The sequence below is a fragment of the Squalius cephalus genome, assembly GCF_949319135.1.
Source record: "Squalius cephalus genome assembly, chromosome: 15".
NCBI lineage: Eukaryota > Metazoa > Chordata > Actinopteri > Cypriniformes > Leuciscidae > Squalius > Squalius cephalus.
The window spans coordinates 1,713,192-1,727,504 of NC_137136.1; the positions used below are offsets into that span (position 1 = coordinate 1,713,192).

The window sequence follows — 14,313 nt, forward strand, 5'->3', positions numbered from 1 at the left end:
CATTCAATAGATTCATTCAAAAATGCAGATTCATCCAGTAATGAAACAAGTGAAGTCTTTGAGCGAGTCATTGAATCATTCATTCAATAGATTTGATTCATTACTGAATGAATCAGCATTTTTGAACCAGTGAAATCTTTGAGCGAGTGAGTCATTGAATTATTCATTCAATAGATTCATTCAAAAATGCAGATTCATCCAGTAATGAAACAAGTGAAGTCTTTATGAGCGAGTCATTGAATCATTCACTCAGTAGATTTGATTCATTACTGAATGAATCAGAATTTTTGAACCAGTGAAATCTTTATGAGTGAGTGAGTCATTGAATCATTCATTCAGTAGATTTGATTCATTACTGAATTAATCACAATTTTTGAACCAGTGAAATCTTTATGAGTGAGTGAGTCATTGAATCAGTCATTCAATAGATTAATTAAAAAATGCAGATTCATCCAGTAATGAAACAAGTGAAGTCTTTATGAGCGAGTCATTGAATCATTCACTCAGTAGATTTGATTCATTACTGAATGAATCAGCATTTTTGAACCAGTGAAATCTTTATGAGCGAGTGAGTCATTGAATTATTCATTCAATAGATTCATTCAAAAATGCAGATTCATCCAGTAATGAAACAAGTGAAGTCTTTGAGCGAGTCATTGAATCATTCATTCAATAGATTTGTTTCATTACTGAATGAATCAGCATTTTTGAACCAGTGAAATCTTTGAGCGAGTGAGTCATTGAATCAGTCATTCAATAGATTAATTCAAAAATGCAGATTCATCCAGTAATGAAACAAGTGAAGTCTTTATGAGCGAGTCATTGAATCATTCATTCAATAGATTTGATTCATTACTGAATGAATCAGCATTTTTGAACCAGTGAAATCTTTGAGTGAGTGAGTCATTGAATCAGTCATTCAATAGATTAATTCAAAAATGCAGATTCATCCAGTAATGAAACAAGTGAAGTCTTTATGAGCGAGTCATTGAATCATTCATTCAATAGATTTGATTCATTACTGAATGAATCAGCATTTTTGAACCAATGAAATCTTTGAGTGAGTGAGTCACTGAATCATTCATTCAATAGATTAGTTCAAAAATGCAGATTCATCCAGTAATAAAACAAGTGAAGTCTCTGAGTCATTGAATCATCAATTCATTCAAGCATTGATTTAAAAAAAAAAAAAAATCTTACTAAATATTTTCACATTTTCTTCAGCAAATAACATTGTGTCAGAACCATTTTTCTAAATAATTCAAAATAATAAATTTTATAAATATACTGCAGCAATCATTGTTTCAGAAACCTCTAGTAAATTGCGTTATTTTGTCTAGTTGTCTATTCAGAATCGTGGGAATATCGGGATCTCTTATTTTAATTGTGCAGCTCAATATCTCATTTGTTTCACATGCATCATGATTTACACCATTACCCATTTAAACTTGCTGTCAAAATCAGTTCTAATGCATGTTTTAGCTGGGACTATTTGTGGTGCAGCGCATAAAGGGTTACACTTTATTTTCAGGTGTCATTGTTACAGTGTAATTACATATTTAAGTACTGAATAATATTAATAAACAACATGTACTTACTATAGGGTTAGGGTAGGATTAGGATTTGGTTGAGGGTTAGTTGCATGTAATTATGCATAATTTACTGTTATTACCATGGTAAGTACAGTGTGACACTGTAAAATAAAGTGTTACCGCATAAAGTGTAATGTAGATCACCTCCTGTGTGCAGTGGTGAAGAAGGAAGGAGGGAAGAGTCGAGAGGAACTGGCTCTGGAGAAGAAGAGAGAACTGGAGAGGAGATTAATGGACGTGAGCGGACAACTGAACTCTGCCAAGAAACCCCAGAAACCCAAAGGTGTGCAGCGTGTTCTCTAGACCAGCTATTGTGCCTTGGTGTCAGGACTCAATTAGTATGAGTCCGGTGTAAGTGAGGATCAGGCCAGTGTTGCCTTTATGGGATCAGTTTAGTGTGTGTGTGTGTGTGTGTGTGTGTGTGTGTGTGTGTGTGTGTGTGTGTGTGTGTGTGTGTGTGTGTGTGTGTGTGTGTGTGTAGAGCTGTTGTTGAACAAGCAGGTGAAAATGAGCACACAGAGGACGAGATCTTGCACTCAAAAAAACACAATGCCCAAGATGCAATTCAACAGAGAATACATAGTTGCACTAGGAATCAAAATAATTATGCTTTAGTGTTATCAAATCACAACGGTTGCAATTTAATTAATGAAATATATGCACTTGGTTTTTCAGAGTAAATCGCGGCGCTGTGTTCATCTGCACGTGATCATGAGCGGTTCATAAATCTCAGTTTGCAACAAACACTGCTCCAATGAATCCGTCGCTTATAACATGCATTTGGGAACAAAACATGCAGAAAACACTCAACGAAAGAGAAACTTTAAGGTTGTTTTTTTTTTTGCATTTGAAAATGAAATTAAGACCCTAAATACCATAAATATTAGTATTGTCGTTTTAATGCTGTACTATAAAATAAATAATTATTATTACTTAAAAAAATTATCAAAATAAGAAATGTTGCTATTGTAATAGTACAAATAGTTATTAATAAATATTATTATTATAATAGTAAAAAAAAAATTATAAATAAAAATAAAAGTATTTATTAATATGAATAATAATAATATAAAATATTTAGTTTCTTTTTATTACAATAGTAGTATTCCTTATTTTAGATATACACATTAAACTTTTACAGTATTTCTCTCTCAGGTGCAGGCAAACTGTACAAGTTGTATATTGTAAAAATCCTACAAGAATTTTATGTAAAAGTTTGATTTTTAGCCATTTATATATATTTTTTATTTATATTTTATATCTATTGTATTCTAAACTACTATAAACCTATATGGTAATGACTTGGCCTTTTAATAACTAGCTATTTGTTTTTTATTACTTTTCATTGTAAAAACATCTTATATATTTATTTTAAAAATATACTTTGTTTCCAATATTATAAAATAAATTATTATTATTACTAAATACATTATTAAAATAAGAAATATTGCTTTTGTAATAATAAAAATATTTAATAATAAATATTAATATTATTATAATAAACATTTAATAAAAAATAAAAATATTTATTAATATGAAGAAGAATAATAATATAAAATACTTCGATTTTTTTCTACAATAATATTTCTTATTTAAAAATGAAACGTTTTTAGCCATTTCTATATATTTTTATTTATATTCTAAGAATATAAATATTCTTTATTTATATTCTATAGAATATCTATTTATATTCTATTATTTATATCTATTCTAAGCTATTAAAACCTATATGAAAATTATTAATAACAAGCTATTTTTTTTTATTACTTTTCCTTGTAAAAATATACTTTGTTTCCAATATTATAAAATATATTATTATTATTACTAAATACATAAATAAGTAATATAAATATTTAATAATAAATATTATTATAATAAACATTTTATAAAAACATTTCTTATTAATTAGAATAATAATAATATAAAATACTTCGATTTTTTTTTCTGCAATAATATTTCTTATTTAAAAATTAAAAGTTTTTAGCCATTTATTTATATATATATATATATATATATATATATATATATATATATATATATATATATATATATATATATATATATATATATATATATATATATATGTATGTATGTGTGTATATATATATATGTATGTATGTATGTAGGTATGTATGTAGGTATGTAGGTATGTATGTTGGTATGTAGGTATGTATGTTGGTATGTTGGTATGTATGTATGTATGTTGGTATGTTGGTATGTATGTATGTTGGTATGTATGTATGTATGTTGGTATGTATGTATGTATGTGTGTATATATATGTATGTATGTATGTAGGTATGTATGTAGGTATGTAGGTATGTATGTTGGTATGTAGGTATGTATGTTGGTATGTTGGTATGTATGTATGTATGTTGGTATGTTGGTATGTATGTATGTTGGTATGTATGTATGTATGTTGGTATGTATGTATGTATGTTGGTATGTATGTATGTATGTTGGTATGTATGTATGTTGGTATGTATGTATGTATGTTGGTATGTATGTATGTATGTTGGTATGTATGTATGTTGGTATGTTGGTATGTATGTATGTTGGTATGTTGGTATGTATGTATGTTGGTATGTATGTATGTTGGTATGTATGTATGTTGGTATGTATGTATGTATGTTGGTATGTATGTATGTATGTTGGTATGTATGTATGTATGTTGGTATGTATGTATTTTTTCATTTATTTTTTCATTTATTTATACACTTTCATCTATTGTATTCTAAGCCATTATAAACCTATATGAAAATTACTTGGCCTTTAATAACAAGCTATTTGTTTTTAATTACTTTTCCTTGTAAAAATAAACTTTGTTTCCAATATTCACAAGCATGTTGCTACATTTTCCAACCCAAGTCAACAGCAAAACACGTTTCTGCTTGTGTGTGTGTGTGTGTGTTTCAGCGGAGAAGCCCAGCGTTGTGGATCCTCACACAGCGTCGTCACGTCTCAGCGCCAGCAGCTCCAGCTCGGACTCTTCCTCATCCTCATCCTCCTCATCCTCATCCGACTCCAGTGACTCCGACTCCAGGTGAAGAACTGGGGAATTCTGGGAAGCGTTCAGAACCGTGGTCCTCGCGTTGTTTTCCGTGCATCCTGAACCCAGGAACTCTGTGCTTACGTTTACTTCAGTGTAAAAAAAAAACATGTATATATCGTGTAGGATGATTTTTTTTCTTTTATAAAGAAGACTTTTACCAAAAACGCCCATAATGGGAAACTCCGATGAGAGTGTGTGATCATAACTACTTTTCTTAGTTGACGAAACGGCTTGTTGTTTTGTTTTGCTTCCATTTAATTTACATTTATTGCTTCTGTCGGCATTGCTTTAAACATCAGGGCCGGTGTCGGAGCGACCGAAACATGTAAAAGAGGCTCCATCACATGGGCAGAAGTGTTAAGAAAATAAGAGCTACTTTGCATTGGTTTTAAAGAGTTTCGGATTCTGTGCTACGATGCAATGGACTGTTCTGGGGTCTGTATGTACAGTATGATATAATAACTCAAACATTTGCGTACGGTTTGCAGTGCATCGTGCCGTGAGTGAGTGAAACTGCTCTGGTTACATTTCTGATATTGCTTTGATCTGTATGATCTCTTCTTTTACATGATCAGATCAATGTCAAATTACACTTTTTGTCTTAAATTTGTCTGTGAAATTGCATCACTCTCGAAACTAACAGCCATAGCTATGCCTCACTGGACTGCGTTTGTTCTGACAGCTCTAGAGGAAAGCTACTAGATTGAATTCGCTGGTTAAGTTGAATGTTGACTCGAGAGTGGATCTGGTTTGTAGTGGAAAACTAGAAGCAATAGAAACCCTCTTTTAGTTCCTGTATATAGAGTCCATAATCACATGATCCTGGTTCCACTTCTTTCTCCTTTGTGTTTCTTTGCGTTTCTCTAAGATTATTCTTTTTTGAATATATAAGACAACTGGCAGATCATTGTGACGTAATACTCCTTATCTGCTGTATAATTAAGAGTTTATGCACTCCAGATTATACGTTGGTTTTTATTTGGATGGAAATACAAACACAACAAGTGAACTGTGTGAAGTGGTGTTTATTTAATGTTTTATATTGTGTGTGTGTGTGTGTGCGCAGCCTTGCTAAACCGGAAACACTAGTTCTACTGTTGTGGCTGTTATAATGCTGTTTATGAGTAAACTTAAGCAAGGGCATTTTGAGTTTACTGGGATTTTACTGGGTTCCCAAAGTCATGAAAAACTTGAAACATCAGGGAACTTTTTTGGGGAAATTTTTAATGGCAAAACCCCAGTTTATCACTGACAACAGTTCAGAATGCATTGGTCTAGAAGTGTTTTTGTTCATTACACGTATAAATGAATGTCAATCAGTGGAGAAAAAACTGAAAAGGCTCGTACGCACACACACACACACATGCACACACACACACGCACACACAAAATGTCAACATTAAAAATAACCTTTAATATATATAATTTGTAATATGCAAATAACATGCAAAATAGGATTTTACTGTTATGGGATTTTAAAAAGTTGATTCTGGTTTTTTTTATGCTTTAAAATATAATTTTGTAATATGCAAATAACATGAAAAATAGGATGGATTTTATTGGATGTTAAAATTTTGATTCTCATTTTTATGCTTTAAAATATAATTTGTAATATGCAAATAACATGCAAAATAGGATTTTACTGTTATGGGATTTTAAAAAGTTGATTCTGTTTTTTTTATGCTTTAAAATATAATTTCGTAATATGCAAATAACAGGCAAAATAGGATGGATTTTATTGGATGTTAAAATTTTGATTCTCATTTTTATGCTTTAAAATATAATTTGAAATATGCAAATAACATGCGAAATAGGATTTTACTGTTATGGGATTTTAAAAAGTTGATTCTGTTTTTTTATGCTTCAAAATATAATTTCGTAATATGCAAATAACATGCAAAATAGGATGGATTTTATTGGATGTTAAAATTTTGATTCTCATTTTTATGCTTTAAAATATAATTTGTAATATGCAAATAACATGCAAAATAGGATTTTACTGTTATGGGATTTTAAAAAGTTAATTCTGTTTTTTTTATGCTTTAAAATATAATTTCGTAATATGCAAATAACATGCAAAATAGGATGTTACTGTTATGGGATTTTAAAAAGCTGATTCTGTTTTTTATGCTTTAAAATATCATTTTTAATATGCAAAATAAAATGCAAAATCGTCTGCCGCTTTAATGCGCGAGCTCCTTAGAGCAGGGTGGATTCTGATTGGCTGTCAAAGTTTTTATCGTTCATCATCTGGAAAATGAAAAAAAAAAAATTCCAATTATATATTTTTTCTGTGTCGCTATCATATTTATGGTTATATTCTTTTATATTTACAACGATTTTTCGAGCTATATCGTTATCGTCCTTGGTGTGAATTTGCATTAATTTAATTTTATCAGTCAATCATTTAGCCAGTCATTAATGACCTGGAAGTGTTTCTAATATCATAAGCCTGATGCACAATGGCTGTCACAGAATAAAAACAATTCATGCGTCACAAAAGAACTGAAACCTGGCGTGTGGAATTCAGTGCTCTAGTTTCTCTCCGGCACGAGGAACCAGTATTGTGAAGAATGGAGGAAGTGAATGTTTCCAGTAATCTCCTGTCTGTGGCATTCGGCTCTTGACCTCCAAATGCTGCGGATGTTCTTTCTCTTCTACACGTTTGCAGTCTTCTGGAGATTCTCAGGAGCTAAAGGTAATGATTTTATTTTCTTGATAAATGAACATTTGAGTTGGTTCCTGTTGTTTATCATCCCGTGTTTAGACGCTGTTCAAAGGTTTTGGATCGGTACGATTTTTAATGTTTTAAAAAAAAGAAGTCTCGGTAACACTTTATTTTACACTGTCCTTGTTACGTATGTTACATGTACTTACCATAGTAATAACAGTAAATTATGCATAATTACATGCAACCAAACCCTAATCCTACCCTAATCCTATAGTAAGTACATGTAGTTGCTTAATATTACTGAGTACTTAAATATATAATTACGGTACACTGTAACAATGACACCTTAAAATAAAGTGTAACCGAAGTCTCTTCTGCTCATCAAGGCTGCATTTATTTTATTAAAAATACAACAACAAAAAACTAATATTTTTTAAATATTATGACAAAATAATTTTCTATGTGAATATATAGTAAAGTGTAATTTATTCCTGTGATCAAAGCTGAATGTTCAGCATCATTGCTCCAGTCTTCAGTGTCACATGATCCTTCAGAAATCATTCTAATATGATGATCTGATGCTCAAGAAACATTTATGATTATTATCAGTGTTGAAAACAGTTGTGTACAATTTTTTTTCAGGATTCTTTGATGAATAGAAAGTTCTAAAGAACAGCATTTATTTGAAATAGAATATTTTCTAACATTATAAATGTCTTTACTGTCACTTTTGATACATTTAATTAATCCTTGATGAATAAAAGTATTGATTTCTTTTATTTATTTCCCCCCAATTAAAAAAACAATAAAATAAAAATTCTTACTGACCCCAAAGTTTTGACAGGTAATGTATAATATTACAAAAGCTTTATATTTCAGATAAATGCTGTTCTTTTGAACTTTCTATTCATCAAAGAATCCCAAAATACAACATGTAAAATACCTGTTTCAACACTGATAATAATCATAAATGTTTTTGAGCGTCATATTAGAGTGATTTCTGAAGGATCATGTGACACTGAAGACTGGAGTAATGATGCTGAAAATTCAGCTTTGATCACAGGAATAAATTACACTTTACTGTATATTCACATAGAGAACTGTTATTTTAAATTATAATAATATTTCACAATATTACTGTTTTTATTGTATTTTTAATCAAATAAATGCAGCCTTGGTGAGCAGAAGAGACTTCTTTTAAAAGCCCAAACCTCTGACTGGTGGTGTATTATATGATGAACGGAAGGTTTTCCTCCCTCAGGCGATGAGCGTGTAATGCGTCAGCTGACCTACTGCCACATCGAGCTGATGGATGCTGGGTTTGAGCTGGAGTTTGATGGACAGGAGCTCTGGCACGTGGATCCCGCACACTTCACAGCGAGGCAGCGTTTACCGGAGTTCGCGTCGGACTGGAGACTCAACCGTAGTTTACCGTCTGAAGCGCACTTGTCCATCGGCACCTGCTTCTACAACATCCCTCGCTGTGTTGCTGGAGAAGACAACCCTCCTCAATCCATCGGTAATCAGTGTTGAGTGTAACTTCAGTTACAAGTAACTTGAGTTACGTAATCAGAATCAGATTACTTTTTCAATTTACAACAAAATATCCAAAATTCCAAGTTACTTTTTCAAATAAGTAACGCTAGTTAAGTAAGGCTTAAAGGAGAACTCCGGTCAATTTTAACATTGAGCTCATTTTTTTGTACATTTGGAGTGCTGTCAATACAGAGAACAACGACACAAATCAGTGTTGACTACACCGAGTTATCCTCTTTTTAAAATTTGCACCCTGTTGACTTCAATGGGGCAAGTCTTAAACCTGCTTTTAGCCTCTTAACATCCTTGATGTGTCATTACAAGTGCACAGGTCATGTGAGTGATTCCTTCAGAGTTAACACGGGTGAATCTGACTGCAGTAGATGTGAAAGATATGAATAAATGTTTATTCAGCCAGCGCTCATACCTGTATTTACTTCCTGTTTTCGGTCAAAGTCCATAGTAATCGATTGTCGAGTTCACGCACATGATCATAGGTACTAAACCAATGCGCGTGAACTCGACAATCGACTACTGTGGACTTTGACCGAAAACAGGATGTAAATACAGGTATGAGCGCTGGCTAAATAAACTTCATTTTTATTCATATCTTTCACATCTACTGCAGTCAGATTCACCGTGTTCACTCAGAAGGAATCACTCACATGGCTGTGCACTTGTAATGACACATCAAGGATGTTAAGAGGCTAAAAGCAGGTTTAAAACTTGCCCCATTGAAGTCAACAGGGTGCAAATTTTAAAAAGAGGATAACACGGTGTAGGCAACACCGATTTCTGTCGTTGTTCTCTGTATTGACAGCACTCCAAATGTACAAAAAAATGAGCTCAATGTTAAAATTGACCGGAGTTCTCCTTTAATGCCCGACGAGGTGTCCATTAATACCTGACAATGGACACCTCGAAGGGCATTAACCCGCTTATACCATGGTCACTTGCCAAATAACACATTTTTAAAACATTAGTTTATATTTTAATTAGTTTTACAATCGAAATCTAAAGTTTTTACAAACAATAACTTGGTTTCCCTGGTTACGCCTGACGGTTTATTTAGCAAGTCCGATATTTATAGTCCGCTCGATTTATAGTCTGTATAGATACTTTGACTGCCTGTTGCTATGGTTACTCACAGCTGATGTAGCCAGCGCATTTATTTATTTATTAATTTCGAACGGTAAACAGTCAGTTTCACCAGAACTCCTTTACTAGGTGTCCTCTATCACTTTTGTCAAATTATGGATTTATTTGGTAGGTAGGCATGTAATAAGCGGGATAATGTAGAGCGAGGCGGTTGTTATAGTGAATACACCACTTCAGGCGTCAAGCTCCGCTTCGCGTCGGGGTCCTGATCAGCCTGAAGGGGTTGTATTCTATAACACCGCCTCGCTCTACATTAAAGCAAAAATATGTGATTAAAGTAATGAGAATTTGAGAGAGCAAAATATGCTTGTCATGCACTAATAGTGAGCTCTCAGTTTCTTTAAGAGTTTATTTTGATTTTGTGGTGAAAATGCCTCAATTTCTTCCTCAAATTATCACATTGTTCAAATTAATACATTTTTAGCTAACTGTGAATGAGTATATTTCTGAAATACATAACTTAGACAGTCACCTCTGACGCTTTGCGCCCTGCGCTTAGATCGTTAAAAGAGGGCCCTAAATGTTCAAACCAAGGCTCGCCATACCCTGTCTGTCACCAGAACAGCATTCTCTGAGCCAGTGATGCTCACACACACACACACACACACACACACACAGATAGTCATACTGTATGTTATCTGATCTCACAGTTCCTCCGGACACACTGCTGTACCCCGAGAGCGACGTGAAGCTCGGGGTTGAAAACACCCTCATCTGCTCGGTGTCGAACTTCCACCCGCCGCCCGTGAGCATCTCGTGGAGGAGGAACGGGGAGCCGGTGAGCGACTGGGACGTCAGCGAGACGCAGTATTACTCCGACCGGGACTTCAGCTTCCGTGTGTTCTCCTACCTGAGCTTCAGTCCTGAGCGCGGAGACGTTTACAGCTGCAGCGTACGACACCGAGGACTGCAGGAGGAACTCACACGGTTCTGGGGTGAGCTGATCCTCTTCTTCTTCTTGAAGGAATGATTCAATGACTCTCTCATAAAGACTTCACTTGTTTCATTACTGGATGAATCTGCGTTTTTGAATGATTCTCTTGAATGAATGATTCAATGACTCACTCATAAAGACTTCACTTGTTTCATTACTGGATGAATCCATATTTCTGAATAATTCAGTGACTCGCTCATAAAGATTCACTTCTTTCATTACTGGATGAATCAGCGTTTTTGAACGATTCTCTTGAATGAATGATTAAATCTCCTTTGTGACCCTATCAGAAATTTGGTAAAGATTCCCAACCACAAAGAATGTTTGTGTGAATGTTTTCATATTTCTGAGCAGAAAAAAAAACAATAGAATCAAGTCAAAAAATCCCATCAGTTCATCAACAAGAACTAAAAACATGCCAAAACATTAATTATAATTTTTACGTAATTATTATTATGGTAACATTTTACAATAAGGTTTCATTTGTTAATGAACTAACAATAAAAAAAACTTCCACAGCATTTATTAATCTTAAAGTTAATTTCAACACTTACTAATACATTATTAAAATCAAGTTAATCTGTTAATAATATTTAATAGACCTGAGCTGACATGAACTAACAATAAACAGCTGTGTTTTTATCAACAAATGTTTTCAAAGATTAAATAAATACTGTAACTAACAATAAGCAATACATTTGTTAATGTTATTTAATGTATTTTGTTGTTGTTTATTTTTTTAACTAACAGAAAATTATGACCCAAATGGAGGGTAAAAATGTTCACTTGCTGCCTTTTATATTTACATGATAGTTAATGAAAAGTTTTACTATTTATTTATTATTGAATATTAATTCGGTTATTATATATAATTATATTTATATATATTTATTTATATATATTTATTTATTTATATATATATATATATATATATATATATATATATATATATATATATATATATATATATATATATATATATATATATATTTAAATTAAATAAATAATTAAATAAATAATTAAATAAATAATTAAATAAATAATTAAATAAATAATATTTATTTAATTATTTATTTATTTATTTATTTAATTATTTATTTAATTATTTATTTATTTAAATATTTATTTATTTAAATATTTATTTATTTAAATATTTTTTATTTAAATATTTTTTATTTAAATATTTATTTAAATATTTATATATAAAAAAAGATTTTATAGATGCACAATAATGCACAATTTCACACTAGCAAACGAGTACAAGAATGCATGATGTTGTTTATGGATATGCATTGTTTTTATTTCTACCATTCAGTTTTTGAGAAATATCTATGTATACTATATAGATATAGTATATATGTTTTGAAATATTGTGACTGATGTGCTGATGTCTGTGTTGCGCAGAGGTGGAGGAGCCGGAAGACTCTCCGGAGGTCGAGACCGCAGTGCTTGTGGTCGGGATTCTTGTGGGATTTCTGGGATTTGTGGTGGGAATCATTCTAATCGTAATGAGCAAGATGGAGCTTCCGGCTGTATGATCGTTCTCAACATCTGACACAATCAGTTTTAATATGAACAAATGTCACTATTTATTGAATATTTGAGTCTTTTATCATATTGATATATATCGTTTGTATTTGTTTGGATAGCGTTTTTCAGGTCTTGCTGTATATGTAAGAACTACCTTACAAAAGGATGATTTATACTGAGAATAACCTATAAATCGATCAGTTAAAACGCTTTCTTTAAACGTTAAGAGAGAGATAAAAATCTAAAATATTACTTTAAAGATCGCCAGATTTTCATGCAAGACAGTACATCAGGACAACATCTATTTTAACCTAAATTAATGTAATAAAATCTCAAATTCCCTCTTTATTTTTGCTTAATTGTGATCCTCATCTTTATAAATGCTTAATCGAGGGAACATCTCTCTAGTAATTTCCATAACACTTCTCATATCATCAAACATGATCCTCAGACTGACAATCATTTGTTTATTCTGATTTTTAACATGAATAAAAGTAACTATTTATTGAATATTGGAGTCTTTTATCATACTTGTATATTATACCTGTTTGGATGACGTTTCAGGTTGTACTGTATATGTAAGCACTACCTTGCAAAAGAGAATTACCTATAAATTGATCAGTTAAAATGTATTCTTGAAACATTTGGATTAAAAAAAAATATTTTTTCATGCCAGTTTTTCATGCAACACATTACGTCAGGACAACATACATTTTATCCTAAATAAATGTAATAAAATAATTTCAAATTCCCTTCTTATCTTTGCTTAATTGTGCTGGATATTATGATTTTCATCTTCATAAATGCATAATGGAGGGAACGGCCCACTAACTTTCCATAACACTTCTCATATCGTGAAGCATGTGCGAAAGTGCTAATCGCCGAGAGATGACGTTCTGCTGATCGGATTCCTCCTTCAGTTCAGACTGGCGTTCTGAAGTAAGCAGATCGAGGTAATTAATTGATGTGTAGTTTGGCTCTGACAGCCGCAGATAAGCAGGCGTGTGGGGAGAGGAAAGCTTCATTGCATTAATTAAAGAGCGCTGATAATCCGCCTAGACTGTGTTCACGTTCACTGTGATTCCTGCTGCCTTTGAGCGCTAAAACTACAGTTTAACTGGAGATTCGAGTGGGAAAGAGACTCTAGCTTGTGGATATTTGTATTACACACATACGGCAAAAAGTGGCCTACTGTGGAGCTACAATATGTGATGATGGTATCAGATTATGGAAGGCCAAACGGGCCAAAATGTGTGAAACTAACATCTTAAAGGAGAACTCCGGTCAATTTTAACATTGAGCTCATTTTTTTGTAAATTTGGAGTGCTGTCAATACAGAGAACAACGACAAAAATCGGTGTTGCCTACACCGTGTTATCCTCTTTTTAAAATTTGCACCCTGTTGACTTCAATGGGGCAAGTTTTAAACCTGCTTTTAGCCTCTTAACATCCTTGATGTGTCATTACAAGTGCACAGGTCATGTGAGTGATTCCTTTAGAGTGAACGCGGGTGAATCTGACTGCAGTAGATGTGCAAGATAGGGATAAAAATGATATATATTTAGCCAGCGCTCATACCTGTATTTACATCCTGTTTTCGGTCAAAGTCCATAGTAATCAATTGTCGAGTTCACGCACATGATCATGGTACTAAACCAATGCGCGTGAACTCGACAATCGATTACTATGGACTTTGACCGAAAACAGGATGTAAATACAGGTATGTGCGCTTGCTGAAATAACATCACTTTTATTCATATCTTTCACATCTACTGCAGGAATGAAGGAATCACTCACATGACCTGTGCACTTGTAATGACACATCAAGGATGTTAGGAGGCT

The 14,313-nt window shown here is 32.5% G+C and overlaps 2 protein-coding genes across 22 annotated transcripts in view; both read left to right on the forward strand.

Moving 5' to 3' along the window:
* brd2b (bromodomain containing 2b) overlaps positions 1–5,783 on the forward strand; it is a 28,517-nt gene extending 22,734 nt beyond the window's left edge. For 6 of the 20 annotated variants that reach the window (XM_079894373.1, XM_079894376.1, XM_079894380.1 and 3 more), the window contains exons 11-12: positions 1,750–1,875; positions 4,507–5,783. In XM_079894373.1, coding sequence (XP_079750499.1) covers positions 1,750–1,875; positions 4,507–4,637 — 257 coding nt within the window. In that variant the 3' untranslated portion in view covers positions 4,638–5,783. Of the gene's footprint in view, positions 1–1,749; positions 1,885–4,506 lie in introns of all 20 variants that reach the window. The other 14 variants (XM_079894381.1, XM_079894378.1, XM_079894371.1 and 11 more) reach the window with 7 other exon arrangements.
* Positions 5,784–7,192: 1,409 nt separating this feature from the next.
* LOC307172500 (RLA class II histocompatibility antigen, DP alpha-1 chain-like) lies at positions 7,193–13,223 on the forward strand. Of its 2 annotated transcripts, none has more exons than XM_079894923.1 (4): positions 7,193–7,340; positions 8,575–8,832; positions 10,658–10,942; positions 12,346–13,223. In XM_079894923.1, exons 1-4 carry the CDS (start codon positions 7,229–7,231, stop codon positions 12,477–12,479), a joined length of 789 nt encoding a protein of 262 aa, XP_079751049.1. In that variant the 5' UTR covers positions 7,193–7,228; the 3' UTR covers positions 12,480–13,223. The 2 variants fall into 2 exon arrangements, with proteins under 2 accessions (XP_079751049.1, XP_079751048.1); XM_079894922.1 differs by having other exon boundaries at positions 7,273–7,340; positions 8,560–8,832.
* The last annotated feature ends 1,090 nt before the right edge of the window (positions 13,224–14,313 follow it).